The sequence below is a fragment of the Moschus berezovskii genome, chromosome 14 (genome assembly GCF_049115385.1).
Source record: "Moschus berezovskii isolate FMDL1 chromosome 14, NW_MosBer_1.0, whole genome shotgun sequence".
NCBI lineage: Eukaryota > Metazoa > Chordata > Mammalia > Artiodactyla > Moschidae > Moschus > Moschus berezovskii.
This window is the reverse complement of record NC_142473.1, coordinates 57518067-57541161: the sequence shown is the minus strand read 5'-3', so window position 1 is coordinate 57541161 and position 23095 is coordinate 57518067. Positions and strand designations below refer to the sequence as shown.

The following is a 23095-nucleotide window of genomic DNA, read 5'->3' as shown; positions in this document are numbered from 1 at the left end:
TAACCAGCACTGTGAGGCTGGAACATGACAGGAGCTTGAGCAAGAAAAAGTCCAGTCAAACCCCCAGAACCAAGCATCCATTTTCCTGAAGGTACAGCTATTAAGAAAGCTGTGAAGCAATGAGCTACAGGGGTAGGAGAGAAGTTTATGCAGTGAGGACGCCAAAGAAAAGGAATTTTGAGTACTCAGTCATAAATTTACGAGTTCTTATTCTGTTTCCAGTTCTGCAATCGCTTGACTTAACCAAGGAAAACACATAATCCCAGCGGCACCCTCTAAGACCCCTCTCACTGCATGTGTGGAGCTGTTTAGAGTCCCCCTTCAGACTCTAAGCTCCATACAGGCAGAGGCACCACCATTTCCCTGGCACTGAATACACAGTAACATTTTTAATAAAAGAATCATTTTCTGAACTGTAATTGGGATGAGGAGCTTCTAAGTCAAGGAAGATTCAGCATATGCCTCCCTCTCCCTTCCACACACCCTCACTGAAAAACATAACAATAATAAAGAAAAGAAATGTAACCCCCTCATAATAGGGAAGAGAATATCACAGGAGCCAAGAGCTCTTAAGAAATAAGAAATTTCAATAAACCCTTGGAAGATGGAAGGCGGATGAAAATGTTGACAAGAGAAGCATCAGTCAATTAGGTGAGTCTGATAGGAGAGGTTACTATTAATATATTACACTTGTACTTTATCTGATTTTTGAAATTGTATATATGTATTACTTAGTGTAAAATTTTTAAATTACAATATTTTAAGAAAGGATAGGGAAAACAACTAGAATTTTATGGGCTTACAAACATTAATCATTCATTTTTATAATAACCCCACAAAAATCACTATTACTATTTGTTTTATACAACCAAGGTTCAAAGAGATTTAAAAAAAAAACAACCTGCCCACATTCATATGCTAGAATCCATGTCTGTCTGCCTTAGTCTTACCAAGACGACCGTACTCCTTCAACATATTTTTTAGTCACATAAGCTATGGAATGATGGATGCATTGGTGTGTTTTATTATTATTTTTAATTTTAATTGGAGGCTAATTATCATTGGTGTGTTTTAAATATATTTGTAACTGATTTTGCAGCTCTTCAGATGAAAGGTACTCAAGTAGTGAAACATCACTTATCCCAGGAAAGCACCCTTCACTGGGGCAGAATGAGAAATGTGGTAAAGATAATTGCAGGGATCAAGCAATGTAAACACTGTTTACCAGCTTTCTGGAAGAGATGGGTAATTAGAATTCCTGGAAACCATTCATAGCTTCCTAGGAAATTTTTTAAACTACTTATCTTAACCTTCAAAAAGGGGGTGGGGGTGGGTCATTTGCTTACCATTCTCTATAAACAATTTGCAAGGACTGAAACGGTAGCAAAGACTGAAACATACCAGTTAAAACTACTTTTTCCTAGCAATGTAGATATTACTCTTCATGTTATTTCTTTCTGGGTCTGGCCTTTCTTTACTTTACAAAGAGAGCACACAGAACTGCCAACGGTGCTTATGATTCTGCCACGGAGAAAGAGAAAGGAATACTTTCTCGGGTATATAGTTAAGAATATGAAGTTGAAGGGAATTTTCCGAGAGAAGGTACTTTCAAGTATATTATTACCATTAAACACTTACTGAATTTCAACAGGAAAAGTGGGGTGAATATTAAGAAAACTGATTATATGTTAAGCATTGTCCTGGCACTTTTAAAATAGCATTTTATTTGATGTTCATAAAAGGCCTATTTTATGTGATAACATCCTATCTCCTATCTTAGAGAAGAGAAAACAAGGAACTGAAGAAGTTAAGTAACCTGCACAAAGTCAGTCAGTAGTGGAGGTAAGATTTTTAAACCCAGGTCTGTCTGACTTCAAAGTCTCTGCCATTTGCTAACTGCCAGCTGAAGACAGCATACTGAACTAACAGCACATATTCAGCAGAACAGAAATAAAGCAATAGTAGGTTAGAGACTGTATGAAGGTTTAAAGTAAAATCCCATTGGCTCTGAGACAAAGAAGAAATTTAGGAATAAATGGCAATAGTTTATAAATTTAGCCAGATGCCAAAAATTATCTTTCCCAGATAAAACAATCTGAGCGCCTCTGCTCTATATCATGTTATTATAGGCTGTCCACCTCTCTCACATTTCTTCTCCCTTCCAGACTAAATAACCCCACTCTTATTTCTAGTCACTGAAGAGTATCATTTTTGTGAGCTAAGGATCAGAACTACAGAGGATTTCAGAAGTATGTAAAGAGTGTTCAATCAATCACATTATTACAGCTGACTCCTTCACTAATACTAGAGTATCTAGTTTATTTTTTAATGTATATTAAGGCTGATGATTTCATCCAGAATCTTTCTCAAGTTCTTTTCCTGGCTGGAATTAGGGATGACTGCTCCAGTTAGCACACATTCCTAAGTTATTTTCCTGTGTGTCTGCAGAGTTGCCTCTATTTCCTCAACTCTTAACCAATCAGAATGTTCCTTGATGGTTGTTTCATCTACACACTTCGAAATCTTCCTTTCTGTGGTCTTGGTTAAAGCATTTTGATAAATGACATGGAATGAGGACTCAGCATCCCACCAGGACGCTCACAACACCATACCCCTATCTGTTTCACAGTCAACGAAAACCCTAAGTCCAGGGAGGAGTCAGAGGTGCAGCTCTGCCACAGACACAGTCAACCTGCTTGTACAGTTTCTTAGGTCTGTTCATTTCCTTTGTGTGACTGTAATCTATAATTTTTCAACTCACTCGAGTTAAAACCCCCCCAGTTTGGGTTGCCTCTGTTACCACTTTCAGTGCTTCGTATAGCAGTTTCTGGTAAGACTGGAGTTTAACAAGTTTTGCTTTGCCCTTCAACAGCATAGCAGGTTTCTTTTTTTGCATTCATTTTTCTTTAATCTCTTAAAGAATCTCTCAGTTTGTTTGCTTTCATCTACCTTTATATGATGCTGAATCCCTTCGGATGAGAGTTCTGGCCATTTCCTAAAATGCTTTATATGCCATGAATTCATGGAGAATCAATCATAGCAGCTCAAGCCTTTCACCACCAGTTCTCAGAGCAGGCTTTTCAGAGTTGAAGTCATATAGCATATCAGTCCAACCCAGGAATCTTTCTCTTGGTCTTTTTTTTTTTTTTTTTAATTTACTTGGCTGTACTGGGTCTTAGTTGTGGCACTAAGGGATCATCATTGCCATGTGCACGAAGAATCTTAGTTGCATGTAGGATCTAGTTCCCGGACCAGGGATTGAACCTGGGCCCCATGCACTGGGAATGCAGTCTTAACCACTGGACCATCAGAGAAATCCCTCCCTTTTCTATATATTCTCATTTACACCATTTGGGAAGAATACTTGAATTGGCTCTTAGACTACTTGATATTCTCTTAAAAGGCACATTAATTTTCCAGGCGAGATTCTTGCCCTTTTACAACAGTGTCTACAACTTAAAACTAGGAGGGTCCACAGTGTCATTCCTTTTCAACAACAATGCACATTCATCTTAGTGTGGTTTTACTTATGTGGTACAAAACAGCACCATTACCCCTGATGCCTACGATCTCACTTTTTATAAGACACACATGAAGGTACCCAAAGGAAGAGCTCCATTTTATTTTGTAAAAAAGAAAATGTCCTTGATAATAAACATAATAATAATAATCCTTATTCTCCTCCTCTTTGTGTCTGCTACTTTCACAAATTACCAGAAGATTATGGTTCGTATTAAAAGGTTAAATTTGGTTTTGAACAGAAAACACTGTGTCTCTCAGTGCTAGGATTAATATTGTCACTGCAACCCATAACAAGCAACTTTTTAGCTTCTTGAGCTAAAGTCATCACAAGAAGAACTGACCCTTCTGTGGACCGAATATTTGTATTCCCTCAAAATTTATATGTTGAAGCCTAAATCCTCAATAGTAGCAGGAAGGGGACCTTTGGGAGATAAAACGAGGACAGGATCGTAATTAATGAGATTAGAGACACAAAGAAGATGATTTCTTTCTCTACCATGGAGAACACAGCAAGGAGGTATTCTTCTACAAATGAGGAAGAGAGCCTCTCCCAGGAACTGAATCAGCTTGTGCCTTGATTTTGAACTTCTCAGCCTTCAGAACTGTAAGGAATAAAGTCCTGAGGTTTATGCCTCCCAGTCTATGGTATTATAATAGCAGCTCAATTTGACTGAGACAATCCCACTAGCCAAAAATTAAAATTTTAAATTAAAATTAAAAAAATGAGCAATGCCCACCTTCATCTTCACTGCTATCAGACTCAGGAAGTTTGATTCTTCTCCTCTTTTTCTTTATGTTTTCAGTTTCTTTTGTCTCATCATCAGATAACTCTGCTTGCTTCCTCCTGTTGCCGTTCGGGAATAATTTAAGCATGTTACACAAAATAAAAATATAAGTATTCATATGCTCCTATCAGCCTTGCTTCATAATTCATGAACTTAATTCCAGAGGATAGAAAATAAAAGTCATAAAAGACCCAAAGGATACTCCGCTAACTGACCACACACAACCAAGTCACTTCAGAATAAAAACTTCCTCTAGCTCTCTAAAGACCACTGTAAGCTACTTACCAGATTATTGAAAATTTCTCTAAATTCCTTACTTCCCCTACTTTTGATTCAGTCATTCAACAAGCATTAAATAAATAGCTAGTACTTACATAAAGACTTTTTGCTAAACACCCAGATGCAAAGATAAAAAAAGTACCACTGTCCTCAAGAAGCTCTGGCAGGAAAACAGATACAAATACCACTGACTATAAAATACAATATGATAAATTTTTCTGAACAAATAAATGTTAAGTGACATGAGTCTTACTTTAAAACTTCAAAATCTAAACAGTTTATCAGACAGAAAAGGGAGACATAATTTTAAAAAGAAAGAACAATATGAACAAAGGCACAGGCAGAACATTAAGGTGATTCTAACTCTAAAATCACTGTGGATAGTGACTGCAGCCATGAAATTAAAAGACATTTGCTCCTTGGAAGAAAAGCTATGACAAACCTACAAAGCATATTAAAAAGCAGAGACATCACTTTGCTGACAAATGTCCATATAGTCAAAGCTATGGTTTTTTCCAGTAGTCACATATGGATGTGAGAGTTGGACAATAAAGAAGGCTGAGTGCCAAAGAATTGATGCTTTTGAACTGTGGTGCTGGAGGACTCTTTAGAGTATCTTGGACTGCAAGGAGACCAAACCAGTCAATCCTAAAGGAAATCAACCCTGAATATTCATTGGAAGGACTGATGCAGAAGCTGAAGCTCCAATACTTTGGCCACCTGATGCAAAAAGCCAACTCGCTGGAAAAGACTGATACTGGGAAAGACTGAGGGCAGGAGGAGAAGGAGATGACAGAGGATGAGATGGTTGGATGGCATCACCGACTCAATGGACAAGAGTCTGAGCAAACTCCAGAAGACAGTGAAGGAATGGGAAGCCTGGTGTGCTGCAGTCCATGACGTTGCACAGTCAGACAGGACTTAGCAACTGAACAGCAACAATGACATAATAAAAAAACCTAAATCCATCTTGACATTATTTAGCTCTTCTATCTGGATACTCCACCACACTATTCATTCAATCAACAATAATTTATCAAGGGCCTACTGTGTGTTACAGACACAAATAAGGACGAGACATAGTTTTTACCTTCAACCATATTTCTTATATAACAAATATCAATACTTTTTTTTACCTTAAGCTAGAAAAAGAATAAACCCAAAGTAGAAGGAAATAATAAAGAGCAGAAATCAATGAAATAGAAAACTTTAAACGTTAAAAGTTATTTTTCAAGAAAACTAATAAAATCAGTAAGACTTTTATAAGATTGATAAAAAGTATATATTACCAGTATTAGGAATCAAAGAAGTCTGTAGCAATACGTACAGATTCTATAGATATTCAAAGAATAAAGTTATATATATTAAGAACTATTTTAACTTAGATGAAATAAATTCTTTTAAAAACACATTCAAAACTGACCACAAAAGAATAAAGATATACTTGAATAGTTCTATTTAAAGAAATCAAATTCATAATAAAAATTTTCCCACAAAGAAAACTCCAAGCCTGGATCCACTGGTGAATTTTATCAAATTTTTAAGGAAAAAACAATATACATATCTTACATAAACTCTTTTGGAAAACAGAGGAAGAAGAAACTCCTCTTAACCAATCACATGAAATGAGCATAACTTTGATACTGAAATCTGGTAAAGACATTACCAGCAAAGATTATACCCCCATAAACATAGATGCAAAAAATTCTTGACATTAACAAATCAAATCCAGCAATATATAAAAAGGATAATACATCATGACCAAGTGGGGTTTATCTCAAGAATGCAAGGTTGGTTTAAAATTCGAGAACCAGTTGGTGTAATTCACCACATTAACAGAAACACCATACATTTACCTCAATAAATGTAGGAAAAGTATCTGTCAAAATTCAACACTCATTTTATAAAACATCAAACTAGGAACAGAAAAGAACTTCCTGAATCTGGTAAAGTTCACGTATTAAAATGCCAACTCTTTGCGACCCCATGGACTGTATAGCCCATGAAATTCCCCAGGCCAGAATACTGGAGTGGGTAGCCTTTCCCTTCTCCAGGGGATCTTCCCAACCCAGGGATCGAACCCAGGTCTCCCGCGTTGCAGATGGGAGCTGAACCACAAGGGAAGACCATGTGTTAAAAACATACGGTTAACATCCCACTTGGTGGTGAAATACTGAATGTGATCCTGGCGATAACCATCAATAAGTGTCGTACTCATGGTAGGAGGAATTTTAATCCATCCATATCACACGTTCTGAGAAGGTGAGGCCCACTGGACAGAGCTCTGACCCTCTGCAACTTCAGCATTTTATGTTTTCTAATAGGGCAGCCGCAACCTTGCCACAAAAGTCAAGTATTTCTGGGCCTATCAGTGCTGACAGTGTCCTTTAGAATTTCTTTCAACAGACCAGTCCCTACCAACTATGAGGTAGTGTCTCAAATTCCTGGATTCATTTTTAACAGCTTGTGTGATTTTTATTTTCTTTTCTAATTACATTTTACCACTTGAAAAATAAACTCATTGATACAAAAAGAAAACAAAGAACTTTTTCTCTTAAATTTCACTGGAAACAGTAACCCCTCATTTGGCAATCTAAGGTGAAAAACAGACACAGAGACATATACTCAGGCACACTTATGCCACGTCCACAAATATAACATGAACTAAAGGAGAAAAGACAATCAATTTAGATCAATGGGGCCAAAAAAAACTGGCTTTGGGCTCTACATCATCCAAACTGGTTGACTCAAGTTCTGCTTCACTAGATAATCTATGGACCATCTCTCTTCATTTTGGTTATACAGCTGTATCCCTAAGGCATTAAGTAGGATTTAGTACTCAACTGAAAACTGCCTGCCTGTCAATAAGCCCAAACAGACCTTTTCACCCCCAGCAGAGACACTCTTCCCTCACAAGCAACAAGATTTTCCTACCTTTTTTTTTCTTTCTGTTGCATCTTAACAGGCTCTGCTTTTTTGCTAGATTTCTTCAGGCCCACAGGGGCTGCCAGCCTTGGTTCAGTGACAGACAGTGGAGGTTGCTCCACTTTTTTTTCTTCTTTCATTTCTTGTTCTGAATCCAAATTGACTTTAAGTTTATCTATAAATAAAGTATAGCAGATGATATATAACCCCGTTGTGCAATATTAATTTATCATTCCTTTGACAGTTTACTAAGTGCCAGGTAATATATTAGTAACATGGGCTAAAGGGATGAAAAACAGTCCCCATCCTAACAGAGCTCATGGTCTAGTCAAGAGAACATTTCTCTTTTCCACCTACCACTCTAGTTGAAACTGTTTTCATTTCTGCCTCCTGCTAATCCCTCATTATATCATAGCCCCCAGGCCAAATGATAGTAAAAGTAGGACTTAGAAAAAAATGAATACAAATTTATGAAGTACCAACATTCTCATTTGTTAGATGAGGAAATTAAGAGTCAGAGGGATTAAAGATGTTTCCCAAGAGTATGCAGCTTATGAATTATGACAGTAGAAAAGCATCTCCTTTTTATACTCAAAAAAATATGAAACACCTCTTTAAGCAAAGAAAGATAACAGATGACGACTTTCTAATTTGTCACCAATGCTGCAATTTTTAAAAATATATAAAACATTAAGGTGTTTGTTACTGAGACAGAATTCATATATCATAAAATTTACCCTTATAAACTGTACAATTCAGTGCTTAATTCCAACACCACTATCCAATTTTAGAACATTTCATCACCTCTAAAAGAAATCCTGTACTCCACAAACCATCCCTGAACAACCACTAATAGACTTTCTGTCTCTATAGGTTTGCCTCTTCTGAACCTTTTGTATAAATGGAATCATATAACATGTGGCCTTTTGTGTTCAGCTTCTTTTATTTTGCCATTTTCAAGGTTCTTCTATTTTGTAGCATGTATCAGTACTGCATTGCTTTTATAGATGAAAAATATTCCATCTGTCACATATTGTTTATCCATTCATAAGATGATAGATCTTAGCATGATATGTTTTCACAGAAGGAGGAAGCCCTCCTTATGCGCTGTGTGTACATGTGCTCAGTCATGTCCGACTCTGTGCAACCCCATGGACTATAGCCCGCCATGCTCCTCTGTCCATGGGATTTTCCAGGCAAGAATAATGGAATGGGCTTCCATTTCCTCCTCAAAGGAATCTTCCTGACCCAGGGATCAAACCCGCATCTCTCGTATCTCCTGCACTGGCCTTATGCATTGGGCCTGAAATAATACAATCATGCTTTCCCAGTAACCTGAAAGTAGCAAATTTTCATTATTTTTTTTCATAATATAAACATATTTTCTGACAGCTTTTATGGAAAATAAAAAAACTATCACCCCAATCCATCCCCTAACTACCATTTTGACCATCACAGAAAAGCAGATTTCTGACTAATTTTGCTTGCATAGGCATGTAACAAAAATGCTTCCCACAAAATCTTTGTAAAGCATTATGCTCCAAGAAGTGTGCCATAATTACCCTTCAACTCCTGCATTCTTCCTGGTATTCTGGCCACATACCCTCAGGGGATGTGTATTTGATATGAGAAGTACGGAAATATGTGATTATTGGTTCTTTTTATTTGAAAGAATTCTCACCCAAATATATATTTTTAAATAAAGGAGATTTGCTTTCTCAAAATGTAAATATTTATAAATGGCCATTACTACCTGGGCCCTCCTAATTCAAACCGAGGTCTAGTTCAATCTGCAAAAATAAGAAAGGCAATAATTTGTTTTTGTAGCCCCTTAGGAAAAAGAATGGTCATACCAGGCAAACTGACAAAGCATCCAAGATATTAACACTATACTGTTTAACCAAGCAACTTACCTTTTACTTTAATCACTCATTTTCAAGAACCCTATGAAACAAATATTTAATTCTCTTTCCAAGGCAGGAAGTAAAATCAGAAATAAGTAAACTATCCTTCAGGAGATCTCAACCAAACCCAGCTCACCCATAAAATCCACTGTTTCAGTTGGTTATGTTCATCAATACACAGGTTTGTGGACTGCAAATTTATGTCAGGATGTAGGAAAACCACATAGTAGTGTGTTAGATGGGTAAAAACTGTACAAGGTGGCCTTCACCTCAGATAAAAGGTTATTATATTAACATTCACATATTAGTCAAAGGAACGTAAGAACATGCTTACTCATAGCAGCTTTTCCAAAAAAATTGCTTATGACATTCCCCTTCCCTGGTGCCTTGGGGCCTACCGAAGATGCCTGAAAACAAAGCAAAAGAAAACACACATGAATTTTTTTCTGTGTTTAGGCTGTTCTTCAAGAAACAGTCAAAAATGTCAATAGTACAACACGCTGTCGTGATCATAGAGCCTCTATATTATCATGCCAAAATGTGTACAGATGCTAGGTATAAGAACAAAGCCAGACCACACAGCGTTTGGTATTCATCTCCAAAGCTCAGTTTCTCATAGTTTTTATAAAATTATTATCCATGAATGTGTCTAAACATCTTTTTATTCTATTTAAAGACTACTTGCTTTGACAGAATTAAAACAGATCAGAGGCAGTATGGTACAAAATGGGGAAAAACCTCCAGAACATTACATTTGTAATCATCATAAGTGGAACTGAATTCTGGTTCCACCACTTAACAGCAATATGACATCCAAATTACTTAAGATGATCTCTCCCTCACAGAACAGAAAATGAGGATTTAAACAAAGATCAAACTATCAGCCCAAGAATTAAATGATTTACACCAAAGTAGAAAAAACTAGAACTAAATATCAGAACCTTATATAATTAAACTACAACCACTGGAATTATTAAATGCTTTTCTAGTTACCCATTCTGAGTCGTAAGAGCACATTTTTATAGAAGACTTACATTCGTTACTTCTTTAGCCTCTGTTTTGGTTTCCTTATTGGCATCTTGGGCTTTAGAAGCAGCTTTAGAAGCAAACATGCCCATGATTCCTTTGGGCTGCTGGGAACTCTGTTTGGGGATAGGTGGGCCAAGACCATTGGTGGTCAACTCATTACTTGCTTGTGTCTCAGGTGCTACCGTAAGATCTGACTGCTCAAACTTTTCAGAAGATGAGGATTCAGCAGCTCTAGGGACTGCAGCTGCACACTGGATGGCACTGAACCTGAGGATAGAAATGTTACATTAAATTAACTGTCAATATCAAACCTTATTTTCAAACTCTTGCTTCTTCTACACAATACTTTCTAGCCCTAATACTATAAAATTAGGAAATTTAAAAACTAAAATGGATTTTAGAAATAAGTTTGTGCAACAAGTACCGAAGAGAAGTGAGTGAAGTCCTAGATTATACCTCTTGTTGGTACTAAAACTAAGACTGAAAACAGGTGTCTTCTACCAAACTGTATGGGCAATTTTGCTTTTTCGAAAAAAGCATCCTAATTCAAAATAGTAAGAGTATACCAAACAATAAGAAAATATTAGTAATTTCACCAACTTTGGTAAACCAAACGGTTATCTCTTATTTTTAAAGACGTCTACCTTATAGGGCTAGATATACCATAAATATTGACTGAATCAAAATTAAAGCTTTAAATATTAACAAATTTCCTGGCAACTCTCCTGACCAGAATGGATCATGCTTTAGAACACGGAATAAGCTGGGAACAGAGCCACTAGCTCCTGTAACCTGTGGTCCTTTATAGTCGTTTGTTAATAATTTATAATAATCTCAACTAACAGCACCAGAGAAGTATGCCCATAGCCAAGTGAAAAATTTGGCACAATTTGCATGCCATATTAAAGGGAACATTCATCTCTTTATTTGTAATCATTGTAGATGTGCCTGTTTCACAAAAATCCATAATATAGTGTTCTATGTTGTAAATGGGTAACTGATCCATCCTTCTCAAATGGTTGTACTTAAAGCAAAGTTTTCCAACATTTCCTGACAAAGAACAACATTTTATTTCCCTCAGTCTTTTGCTTATTGAGGATAGGTGAGAGCTCCTTGAGGGTGAGTGTATTATTCATCTTTTGTATTTCAGGTTCCTAGTACAAGACCTGGCACATACAAATACAGATTCAAAGAGAGATTATTTAAGACACTCAAAGTGAGTCTTCTGGCTTCTCTCCCTTCTTCAGTGTATCATCTCAACTTGGGATGGGCGAAGATGAAGGTTAAGAAACTACGTGATGATAGCAATTACCTTAGAGATCAACCAGGCAAAACTTTGAGATTAACCGGCCTAAGGAAAAAAACCTGGATAAAATCATTTAATTTTTGAAGTAACTTTAGGCTGAACAGCCCCAAGCTAGAGTTCACAGCTCCAAAAACCTTCCACTGATTTATTACAGTCTACACAGAAAAACCTCACATTAACACAAATATTTTGTGCATCAGAGTTAAGAACAGACGGAAATCATTTCCTTTCACCCACCATTCTTCCTCTCTGGCCCTGCAATGCTTCCATGTACAAGGAAAGAGAGCAATGTTTAATTTCATTGTCAGCATCTAAAATTGGCCCCAAGACAACTCTTTCTCCATTTGGTCTACATTTCCACACCTTAGGGTCAGGACCAGGAACTGGCAATGAGGAAGAGACCAAGTTAGACTGGGAACATGTCTGAAGAGAGAAGAATCTGCTCAATCTAAAATTTCAACTTTCTTCCTGTCATAGCACTTCTTAAAACACATGAAACAATGAGTCAGATCTCAGTTGACCTATAATTCTCAGGACCAAACACAAACTTCTTTATTGGAAATAAATTCTTCACATTTCTTTTTTATTTATTTTCTTCACATTTCTACTGAGGATATTTTAAGTATTTAAGTAAAGTTTTATTAAAGTGCTTCCTACTATCACATTTCTACTTGCCGTGTTTATTTTAGCAGTCTCTAGGCAAATTCAATTTTGGACTTTTGTGTCACTTTTATTCTGGTTTCTTTACTTGCTAGATACAATAGAATTGATTTTTAGAGCGTGACATGCCAAAACTAGGTTTTAATACAGATTATTTTTGAAATCTAATAAATTACATAAACATATCAGGGTGTTTACGTTTTCTTATAATCCTTCTCTAAAAGACACCAGATATAAATTACTCTTCAGCAGTATAATTATATTTATCTAATAAATATTTGTATGCCTGTTACATTCAAGGTTTTAGGCAGAAGAAAAAAAAAAGAGTCGATGTCTGCCATTAATTCACCCAACAATTATTTATTTAATAGTTACCAGGCACCGTTTTAGGGATACAGTGGTTAACAAAATAGATGATCCCTACTCTCATGGAGCTTAACAGAAATTATTTCTGGCAATACTATATCCACCTGGATATAGACCCAACTGTATCGGTTAATCCACCTCTTCCAGTATCTTCAACCATTTCTTCTTTTTATGGCTCTTTACTAATAATACAAGTTCAAGGCATTCTCAACTTTAAAAATGGATACATTCCCCCCACCCCTACTCAATTCCTCTGTAGCAGGTTACCTTTCTTTTTCCTGTTTTACCATCAAATTTCCTAGAAAGTTGTCCCTATTTGCTATCTCACTTCCTTATATCCCCATCTACCCAGGTGACCAGAAGCTGGCTGCTCCACTGAAACTGCTTTTACTAAGGCTATCACGTTTCAGTTCCTATTACATTCCACTTCTCAACAAGGTTTGATACTGTCAACTAGTCCCTCCTTCTTGAAACTCTCTTCTTAAGTTTTTAGAACTCCATACACTCGTGATTTTCCTCTTATCTCTGGCTGCTTCCACTGAGGTCCCTCTTTTTCTGTCCACCCCTTAAAAAATAGCTATTACTTCAATAGTGCTTACTGTGTGCTAAGCACTGTTCTAATTGCTTTACATGTATTTACTCACTTAATCCTCTACAACCCTGTTAGTCACTCAGTCGTGTCCGATTCTTTGTGATCCCAGGACTGTAGCCCACCAGGTTCCTTTGTCCATAAATTTCCAAGGCAAGAATACTGCAAAGGGTTGCCATTTCTTTATCCAGCGGATCTTCCCAACCCAGGGATCAAACCCGGGTCTCCTGCATTGCAGGTAGATTATTTCCTTCCTGTCTGAGCCATCAGGGAAGCCCCTACAACCCTGAGGTTGATACTATTATTAGTTTCATTTCAGGAAAATGAATCAGAAAGGTTAAATAATCTGCCCAAGGTTACATAGATAGTAACTGTGGCCAGAGTTTAACCTTCTATTCTTCTTTCACCCTATACATTCTCTCTGCATGAGTATCTACTGCTGTAGCCCAATTAATTACCTATTTTCTCTGATTCCAAAATGTCTATCTTTACCTCCTATTTCTCTCCTTAGCTCTAGATCCCCGTATCTATTGCACTGGACATCTCCACTTGGACTCCCCATCCGGTACTCAAACTCAACATCAGTTCAGTTCAGTTCAGTCGCTCAGTCGTGTCCGACTCTTTGTGACCCCGTGAATCACAGCACGCCAGGCCTCCCTGTCCATCACCAACTCCCAGAGTTCACTCAAACTCATGTCCATCGAGTTGGTGATGCCATCCAGCCATCTCATTCTCTGTCATCCCCTTCTCCTCCGCCCCCAATCCTTCCCAGCATCAAAGTCTTTTCATATCCAAACCCAATTCATCATTTTTCCCTTCTCCCAAAGCTTGCTCCTCCTCACATATTCCCATTCTTAGTGATGGTATCATCACCCATCCAGCAATTCAAACCAGAAACATGGCCATCATCCTTAAAGTCATGAAGCACCCCCCATCTCCACCATAACACACTCTTGGTCCCTAACCACTACCAAACCATCCGGGTTTTGATGGTATGACTCTTTAACCTATGTACCTCTCCACTCCCAATACCAACTCTATACTTCAGAGATTATCATCTCTACCCTGAATCATTGCAACATTTCTCCTTCATAATGGCCTTGTGTGCAGATTATTTCCTTCAGATCCACTTTCACCATCACAGCCAGAGTGATCTTTCTGTAATACAATTCTGATCATTTCAATCATCTGCCTCAAAATCTTCAGTGGCTCCCCTGTGCAATAAAGCCTAAACTTATCCTAGTAGTCAAAGCATAGAGTCTGACTCCTTGTATCATTATGTCCTGCCCCTCACTCTAGTTTTCAAGTATAGAAAACTACTGTGGTTCTGCATAAGCATCGTGTTTCCTCTCAACCCTGTCCTTCCTCTCCCACTTCCCTCTGCCTGGCTACTAGCCCTTTAAGCCTCAATTTAGATGCCATACCCTTCTACAAGCCATCTCTGTCTTGACTCCTCACTCCACCCCAACAAAAAAGGCGGGGACGAGTGACCCCTCAACATCCTCCTACACACTTATTCCTATTGTAGCACTGTCACACTATACCATAACCGCCTCCCATAAGACCGTCAGTTCCATAAGCAGGTACCAGGCTACAATCACTCTACAGTATGTGGCATATCACACGTACTCATCAGACCTTTGCTGAATTAATTCAAATTATCTTGCTTTAGTGTATGTCAAAGTAGTAGGTGTTCAATACATGTCTGAGAATCTGCTCCGAACCCTCCGTACCACCTTACAAAGTAGGCATTATTATATCCAACTTAAAAATGATGAAACGAAAGCCCAAAAGAGTTTAAGTAACTTGTCCAAAGCCACTGGGCCATTAGCAATGAAGTCAAAACTCCAGCCCATGACCATTAATTTCCAAAACCACGTACATTATAATCCACCTCCTCCCCATGCTGTGAAGGATACAAAAGATGAATAAGATCTGATACTGGCTGTAGATCAACTGATTTTGGATGGAAGGTAGAGGGATGTCAAATTAGGAATAGTTTTTTGAAGGACAACATGTCAACTGGTTCTTGAAGGGTGGGTAGGAATTAGACAAGCAGAGACTGGGGTAAAGGAGTAATGAGGGGGCACGACAAACAACATTTCTGGTGGCAGTGACAGGATAAATACATGAGAAGTAGATTTATGGGGAGTCTACTGGGGTTTTCAATATGGGTTGTGGCTATTTTTCACCTTATGATGTACTAATAAAACCAGGCATGTGTCTTACTGCAAGATAAATGAGGTTTTACTAGACTTGGCATTCACTCTTAAGAGGCAGCCACTGTGTAAACATCTTACAAAATCAATTCGTAAAGAAGCCCACAAGGAACATTAAGGAGCTCACTTGCTGCAGTTCTGCAAGTTGCTTTTAAGGATGTCATAGTCGGTATTGAACAGAGGCCCACTGTCCTTTAGCATGGCTTTCTGGATGCTGTACACATGTACGCTGGCAGTCACCGCTAGCTTGGACTTCACTGCTACAAGTCAACAGGAAAAGCAGTCTGTTAATACACAAACTTCATAGCATGTGGGGACTTTAACAAGAAACCCTTCTGCATTAACACCATTTGTAATCAGTGGTGGTCCAAAAAAGCTCTAAAAGGCCAAACAGTCATATATACAGTATAGTATCAACTCTTCTGTCTGTGACAAGGCCATTATGATAGGTAGGTGATGATGAGTCAGTTCGAAGGACAGTACTGTGAGAGTATCACTCATCCAGTGGACACTCAGTAAATATTAATGAATAATTGATGATACTATGATGTGTTTTTTTTTTTTTCAGTCAGGGTAGAATCTTATTCTCTAGCATATATACACAGCAACTGAGGAATAAGTAATTTCTACCTGAGAAGGCTTCAATTCTAGTTTATAAAAAGAAACTCTATATAACAATACTTCTACTAATCAGATAAGTCTTCAGAGGAAAATCACAAGAACAAATTTTAGGTTCTATGATGGAAGGGACCATTTGCCTCATTGTTCCAAATCTCTAGTGCTTGGCATAGAGCTTGACATAGTGAAGATACTTACTATGTATCTATTGAATGAATAAATCTACCACTGTGGGAATTCAGAAAGAAAATATTGGACATTTTCACTATCTTGAATAATTCAGTTCATTTATAAGAAAACACTCCGGTGGTAGGCATCTTTATATACAAAGTATGACAGTGGGTTTTGTCTTGAGACATCCAAGATCATGTGGCTGTTACAAAATTCCTTTGACTTGGGTATTAAAAAAATAGAACAGTAGCATTAACAGTCTTGAAATGGGTAGACAAATTTAACTTAGAAGTTATACTATGCCTTTCTGACTTTATAAAATCATTCTTTAATTTTCTTCCTAAAAAAATCACTATGGAATACAACACAATATTTAGAGATCATTGTCTTTTTATAGTTAATGAGGTGTTCCATATGGTATTCATAAGTGTTTTATATGTCTATCACGAGTTTTGAAATTCTTTGATAAAAGTGCTTTATAAATGTTAGCAGCTATTGGCCTTAAAAATGGGAAGTTAGTGGAGTATCATATTTTAACATGTTTCAGAAACTACTAATAAAAGAATATATGGCTCTCCAGTAAAACAGCTAAATATATATGCGATGTTAATGACACTGATGCCCTAAGAGGAAAAACTTGCTAAATCGCTAAAATACTTACCTTCCAATTTATCTTCTCTCACTACTGCAACCTTGTGGCACTGTAAGGAAATGACACTTCATTAGTATTTAAAGTGTTAACAGTGCAACTTGCAGTTTTAAAGATTTCTTACCAATAATTCAATTGCACTGGGATGTAAAATTATAAACATTAGGTTCCTCTGAAAATATATGTTTCAGACTCATTTTTAACTTGCTTTCTTTAAAACTTCTCAATCATGTTAAGAAAGTGAGAGAGTATACATATATATATATATCGATATATATATATCAATAACAAAAACAAAAAAAAACAAAAAACCCAAAATAAAAAAACACAGCATCTCAAACTTGCACTTTGCCCACTGCAAGGAAAAGAGGAATTTTCAGTAAGTAACATAATGAGAATTACTGTATAATCATATGGAACCAGTTAAAAATTGGATCTGTTTCATACCATACAAAAAAATAAATTCTAAATGGATCAGAGATCTAAAAGTAAAGAATTAAACCATATATGCACAAGAAGAAAATATGGGTGAATTCTTCTACAAACTAATATAACCTGAGAATAAAGAAAAGTTTCTTGACTGCAATTCAAAACCCAGAAGTAACTGAAATAATCCACAAAAACTAACAAATCATTTTTGGATAACAAAAAAACCCAACAATTTTAAGTAAAAACACAAATGGTCAAGCGGGAAAAATATCTACAACTTACATCACAAAGGGCTAACATATAATACAGAAAACAAAGACTAACAATCCTTTAGAAAATAGGCAAGAAGTATGAAGACACAGTTCACAAAAGAGAAATGCAGATGATCCTGAAACAGGACATGTGCTGTGTAGAAACAGGTGCTCTCATACACTGCTGGTAGGAATGGAAAATGGAGAGGTATTTGGCAATATTCCGCAAAGTTCATATATAGCCTACCTCTAGGAACATAACCCTAAAACACTGGCAAAAACATACAAAACACATACACATTGAGCTATTCACTGTGGCACTATATGTAATAATCAGATTGTAAATAACTCAAATAACTATCAATAAGGGACTGCTGAATAAACTAAGGTATATCCATCAATGTAGGATCATGTGGCTGTAATGAGGAATGAGAAATATTTCTATAACTGCCAGAGTAATGCTCGGGATCACTTATAAACCTTAAACTGCCTTTAGTCATCATATTGTTAGTAAAATGATTGGTTTTGCTTTTCTAAATCTCATGCATCTGGCTAAAGCAAATACATATTCATTTTAATATTAGGACAACCAAAGTTTACAACATAAGAAAAAAAGAGTAATATAAAATTAAGTTTTTAAAAAATGTAATTGTAAATTTGAACTGAGAATATTGGCATGTCTTCATAATGCATTTTCTCTTAAAAAAAAAAAAACAAGCATTCTTAAAAATGTCATGTTCTGCAAAATAGTACAATAAAAACTACAGAGCTTATGAGAAAAAGAGCATTAGGAACTAATCACTCAAACCTATGTAACAGGAGCCCTAAAAACAATAATTGGTACCCTCAGGAGAAAACTTGGCAGCTGAGACAGTTTAGTATCTCTAAATGCTGCCTTAGGGGATATTCCGTTCCGTTCCGTCGCTCAGTCGTGTCCGACTCTTTGCGACCCCGTGGACTGTAGCCTACCAGGCTTCTCCGTCCATGGGATTCTCCAGGCAAGAATATTGGAGTGGGTTACCATCTCCTTCTCCAGGGGACCTTCCCGACCCAGGGATATTAGAAATGCATAAAAACAACACAGTGGAAATGCCAGTGCTAAAACAATGTAAATAAGAATAGAGCTCTGATTCAGTGGGTTCCTACTAAGGGCAACACAGGCATAAGTTCAGCATCCATAAACTCAGAGCCTGGCTGGAGGCAGGCCCCTTGAGCTGTTTATCAGGGGGGAAAAAAAAGGGAAAACACCGCTAGTTGAGGAGAGAAAGTTTCTCTTTATAGAAACATTCCAGCCAGTAAATCCAGAAAGAATGACTGAATTAGAACATCACCATTTTGGAACTTCTAGAGAAATAATGATCAAGGTAATGATAAAAATCAATCTCAGCTAAAATCATCACATGAAAAGCTAATGGGGAACCTAATAAAAAATGGATCAGGCCAACCAACAACCTCTAACATCACAGGAAGAATCAACCAAACATTTCCTTGAAACATTCAAATAATCCTTCGGAAGACTCTGCAGGATGAGATTAGAAGGAGATTTCTACTTTCTATGTACTATTAAGCAATTTTTACAATAATAATAATCACTGGAAAAATAAAATTACTTACCTGTTTAAAAAGCCAAAGATAACCTACACATCTTTGAATCAGGTCTGCTTAATCTTGTTTCTGATATACAATGACATCTGATTTCATCTACACTTGCAAATATCTAATTAACATCTGCCTTGCCAAATAGTTTACCAACAAGGAAAGAATATGCTAGTCATAGAATATCTGATAGACCTTCAGTTCAGTCGCTCAGTTGTGTCCAACTCTTTGCAACCCTCATGCAGCACGTCAGGCCTCCCTATCCATCACCAACTCCCAGAGCCTACCCAAACTCATGTCCATTGAGTCGGTGATGCCATCCAACCATCTCATCCTCTGTCGTCCCCTTCTCCTCCTGCCCTCAATTTTTCCCAGCATCAGAGTCTTTGCAAATGAGTCAGCTCTTCGCATCAGGTGGCCAAAGTATTGGAGTTTCAGCTTCAGCATCAGTCCTTCCAATGAATATTCAGGACTGATCTCCTTTAGGATGGACTGACTGGATCTCCTTGCCATCCAAGGGACTGTCAAGAGTCTTCTCCAACACCACAGTTCAAAAGCATCAGTTCTTCGGCTCTCAGCTTTCTTCACAGTCCAACTCTCACATCCATACATGACTGCTGGAAAAACCATAGCCTTGACTAGACGGACCTTGGTTGGCAAAGTAATGTCTCTGCTTTTTAATATGTCTAGGTTGGTCATAACTTTCCTTCCAAGGAGCAAGCGTCTTTTAATTTCACGGCTGCAATCACTATCTGCAGTGATTTTGGAGCCCCCCAAAATAAAGTTTCTCATTGTTTCCCCATCTATTTGCCGTGAAGTGATGGTACCAGATGCCATGATCTTAGTTTTCTGAATGTTGAGCTTTACACCAACTTTTTCACTCTCCTCAGTAAAGCGTCTGCCTGCAGTGCAGACCTGGGTTCGAGCAGGTTGGGGAGATCCCCTGGAGAAGGAAATGGCAACCCACTCCAGTACTCTTGCCTGGAAAATTCCATGAACTGAGGCGCCTGATAGGGGTCCATGGGGTCGCAAAGAGTCGGACATGACTGAGCGACTTCACTTTCTTTCTTTCTTTCACTTTCATCAAGAGGCTCTCTAGTTCTTCACTTTCTGCCATAAAGGTGGTGTCATCTGCATATCTGAGGTTATTGATATTTCTCCCAGCAATCTTGATTCCAGCTTGTGCTTCACCCAGCCCAGCGTTTTTCATGATGTACTCTGCATATAAGTTAAATAAGCAGGGTGACAATATACAGCCTTGACGTACTCCTTTCCCGATTTGGAACCAGTCCGTTGTTCCATGTCCAGTTCTAACTGTTGCTTCCTGACCTGCATAAAGATTTCTCAAGAGGCAGGTCAGGTGTTCTGGTATGCCTATCTCTTTCAGAATTTTCCACAGTTTATTGTGATCCACACAGTCAAATGCTTTGGCATAGTCAATAAAGCAGAAATAGATGTTTTTGTGGAACTCTCTTGCTTTTCTGATAATCCAGCGGATGTTGGCAATTTGATCTCTGGTTCCTCTGCCTTTTCTAAAACCAGCTTGAACATCTGGAAGTTCATGGTTCATTCACGTATTGCTGAAGCCTGGCTTGGAGAATTTTGAGCATTACTTTACTAGCATGTGAGATGAGTACAATTGTGCAGTAGTTTGAGCATTCTTTGGCATTGCCTTTCTTTGAGACTGGAATGAAAACTGACCTTTTCCAGTCCTGTGCCCACTGCTGAGTTTTCCAAATTTGCTGGCATATTGAGTGCAGCACTTTCACAGCATCATCTTTTAGGATTTGAAATAGCTCAACTGGGATTACATCACCTCCACTCGCTTTGTCTGTAGTGATGCTTCCTAAGGCCCACTTGACTTTACATCCCAGGATGTCTGGCTCTAGTTGAGTGATCACACCATCGTGATTAACTGGGGCATGAAGATCTTTTTTGTACAGTTCTTCTGTGTATTCTTGCCACCTCTTCTTAATATCTTCTGCTTCTCTCAGGTCCATACCTTTTCTGTCCTTTATCGAGCCCATCTTTGAATGAAATGTTCCCTTGGTATCTCTAATTTTCTTGAAGAGATCTCAAGTCTTTCCCTTTCTATTGCTTTCCTCTATTTCTTTGCATTGATCATAGTTCTGTTTCTCCTTGTAAATTATTAAATTGCCATTCCAGTCTGGAATCTCACATTCTTAAGACTCTATCGATACAAGACAAATTCCAGTAAGTATTCTGATAAATCTGGCTTCTGAACTTATGAGTCACAGGGAAAGTCAAAAGAGAAGAGGAAAACATGCATCCGTGATTCTCTGAGGATCTTGATCCTTGGGCTAAATTCTCTAGGGCTGGTGGTATGCGAGCAAAAGAACCTTCAGGTGAGGTTTAGGAAGTGAGAACCAAAGAGGTGTTCCTCAGTTTGGGGAGGAAGCAAGAAAGAAGGAATTAAGTTCCCAAGAATCAGTCCGGTACAGGAGAAGGAATGGAGTTATTTCAGCAGAGCTTCTGGGATGAAAGCTCAAATTAAAATCAAGTTCACTTAAAAAAATATTGTACTTGCTGAACACCTGTGTGGCTTGACATCTGAACAGGCTGGAAATTAACCACCATTGTCCCCAGTTCAGTTCAGTCGCTCAGTCGTGTCCGACTCTCTGCGACCCCATGAATCACAGCACGCCAGGCCTCCCTGTCCATCACCAACTCCCAAAACTCATGTCCACAGAGTCGGTGATGCCATCCAGCCAACTCATCCTCTGTCGTCCCCTTCTCCTCCAGCCCCCAACCTTTCCCAGCATCAGTCTTTTCCAGTGAGTCAACTCGTCGCATGAGGTGGCCAAAGTATTGCAGTTTCAGCTTTAGCATCAGTCCTTCCAATGAACACCCAGGATTGATCTCCTTTAGAATGGACTGGTTGGATCTCCCAACATAGCTTCAAAAGGAAGAAAGAGGAATAGAAACAGTTTGGAATGTCTTGTTGCCTAGGGAAATTGTACAATGATGATAATAGTCTCTGTATTGATATTACCCAAACTTCTCGAGAGTTTTAGGTTTAGTCTAAAAATTCAAAATAATCACTGTCTTCAAGTACCTTTTTAAAATTTCCATAATACTGGATCTTGTTGTTTTTGCCCTGTGTTATGTTACATAACACTATTAATAGCTCAAACACATTTAAACTCATTATAAGATTCTGAGAACTTACAGAATGTCCATTCTGAATGAGACTGCCAGACACTAAATAGGTGACATGCAGTTGGGCTCCTGAATTTTCCTTTCGCTTCCTTTCAACGTAATCATAGAGCATCCTGTTACAAACAATATGCACAAGTAAGTAATTAGTAAAAGTTTACCTCACCGACTCTTAATTCATGACTTAAAAGTTAGGTATAGTAAATCTGACAGTCCATCAAATATTATACAGAATATTTTTACTCTGCTTATGGACAAAGAATTAAAAAAAGATGAATGAACAAAGGGGGTGGGGTCAACTTGTATACAGCCAGCACAGTGACCAAACAACTGAAATAAAAGAAACCTAATAATCGGTCAAGTGAGACTGAGCCTGCATTAAAAGAAGTAAAGACATAAAATGGCTAGAATAATCAATCAAGAATAAGTTCAGTGACTATTTAGCCATGTGACCCTGGATAAAATAGTTTTTCTAGGCCTCTTTATATCCTGAGGTATAATTACAGAGGGCTGTATGAGATTGGCAATTCTTTTACCCTGGGATCCATAATCCTTCACCCCTCAATACTGTAAGTAAAATGTGTTTTGCAAGGGGAAGGAGGTGGGGAGAGGGTAGAGAT

At 37.8% G+C, this 23095-nt stretch overlaps 1 protein-coding gene across 3 annotated transcripts in view; it reads right to left on the bottom strand.

Moving 5' to 3' along the window:
* POLD3 (DNA polymerase delta 3, accessory subunit) overlaps positions 1-23095 on the bottom strand; it is a 46957-nt gene that overhangs the window by 9271 nt on the left and 14591 nt on the right. For all 3 annotated transcript variants that reach the window (XM_055423669.2, XM_055423673.2, XM_088843188.1), the window contains 7 exons: positions 22489-22591; positions 17035-17074; positions 15712-15844; positions 10450-10711; positions 9750-9822; positions 7521-7686; positions 4260-4366 (listed from right to left, as the gene is read on the bottom strand). In XM_055423669.2, coding sequence (XP_055279644.2) covers positions 4260-4366; positions 7521-7686; positions 9750-9822; positions 10450-10711; positions 15712-15844; positions 17035-17074; positions 22489-22591 — 884 coding nt within the window. The remainder of the gene's footprint in view (positions 1-4259; positions 4367-7520; positions 7687-9749; positions 9823-10449; positions 10712-15711; positions 15845-17034; positions 17075-22488; positions 22592-23095) is intronic.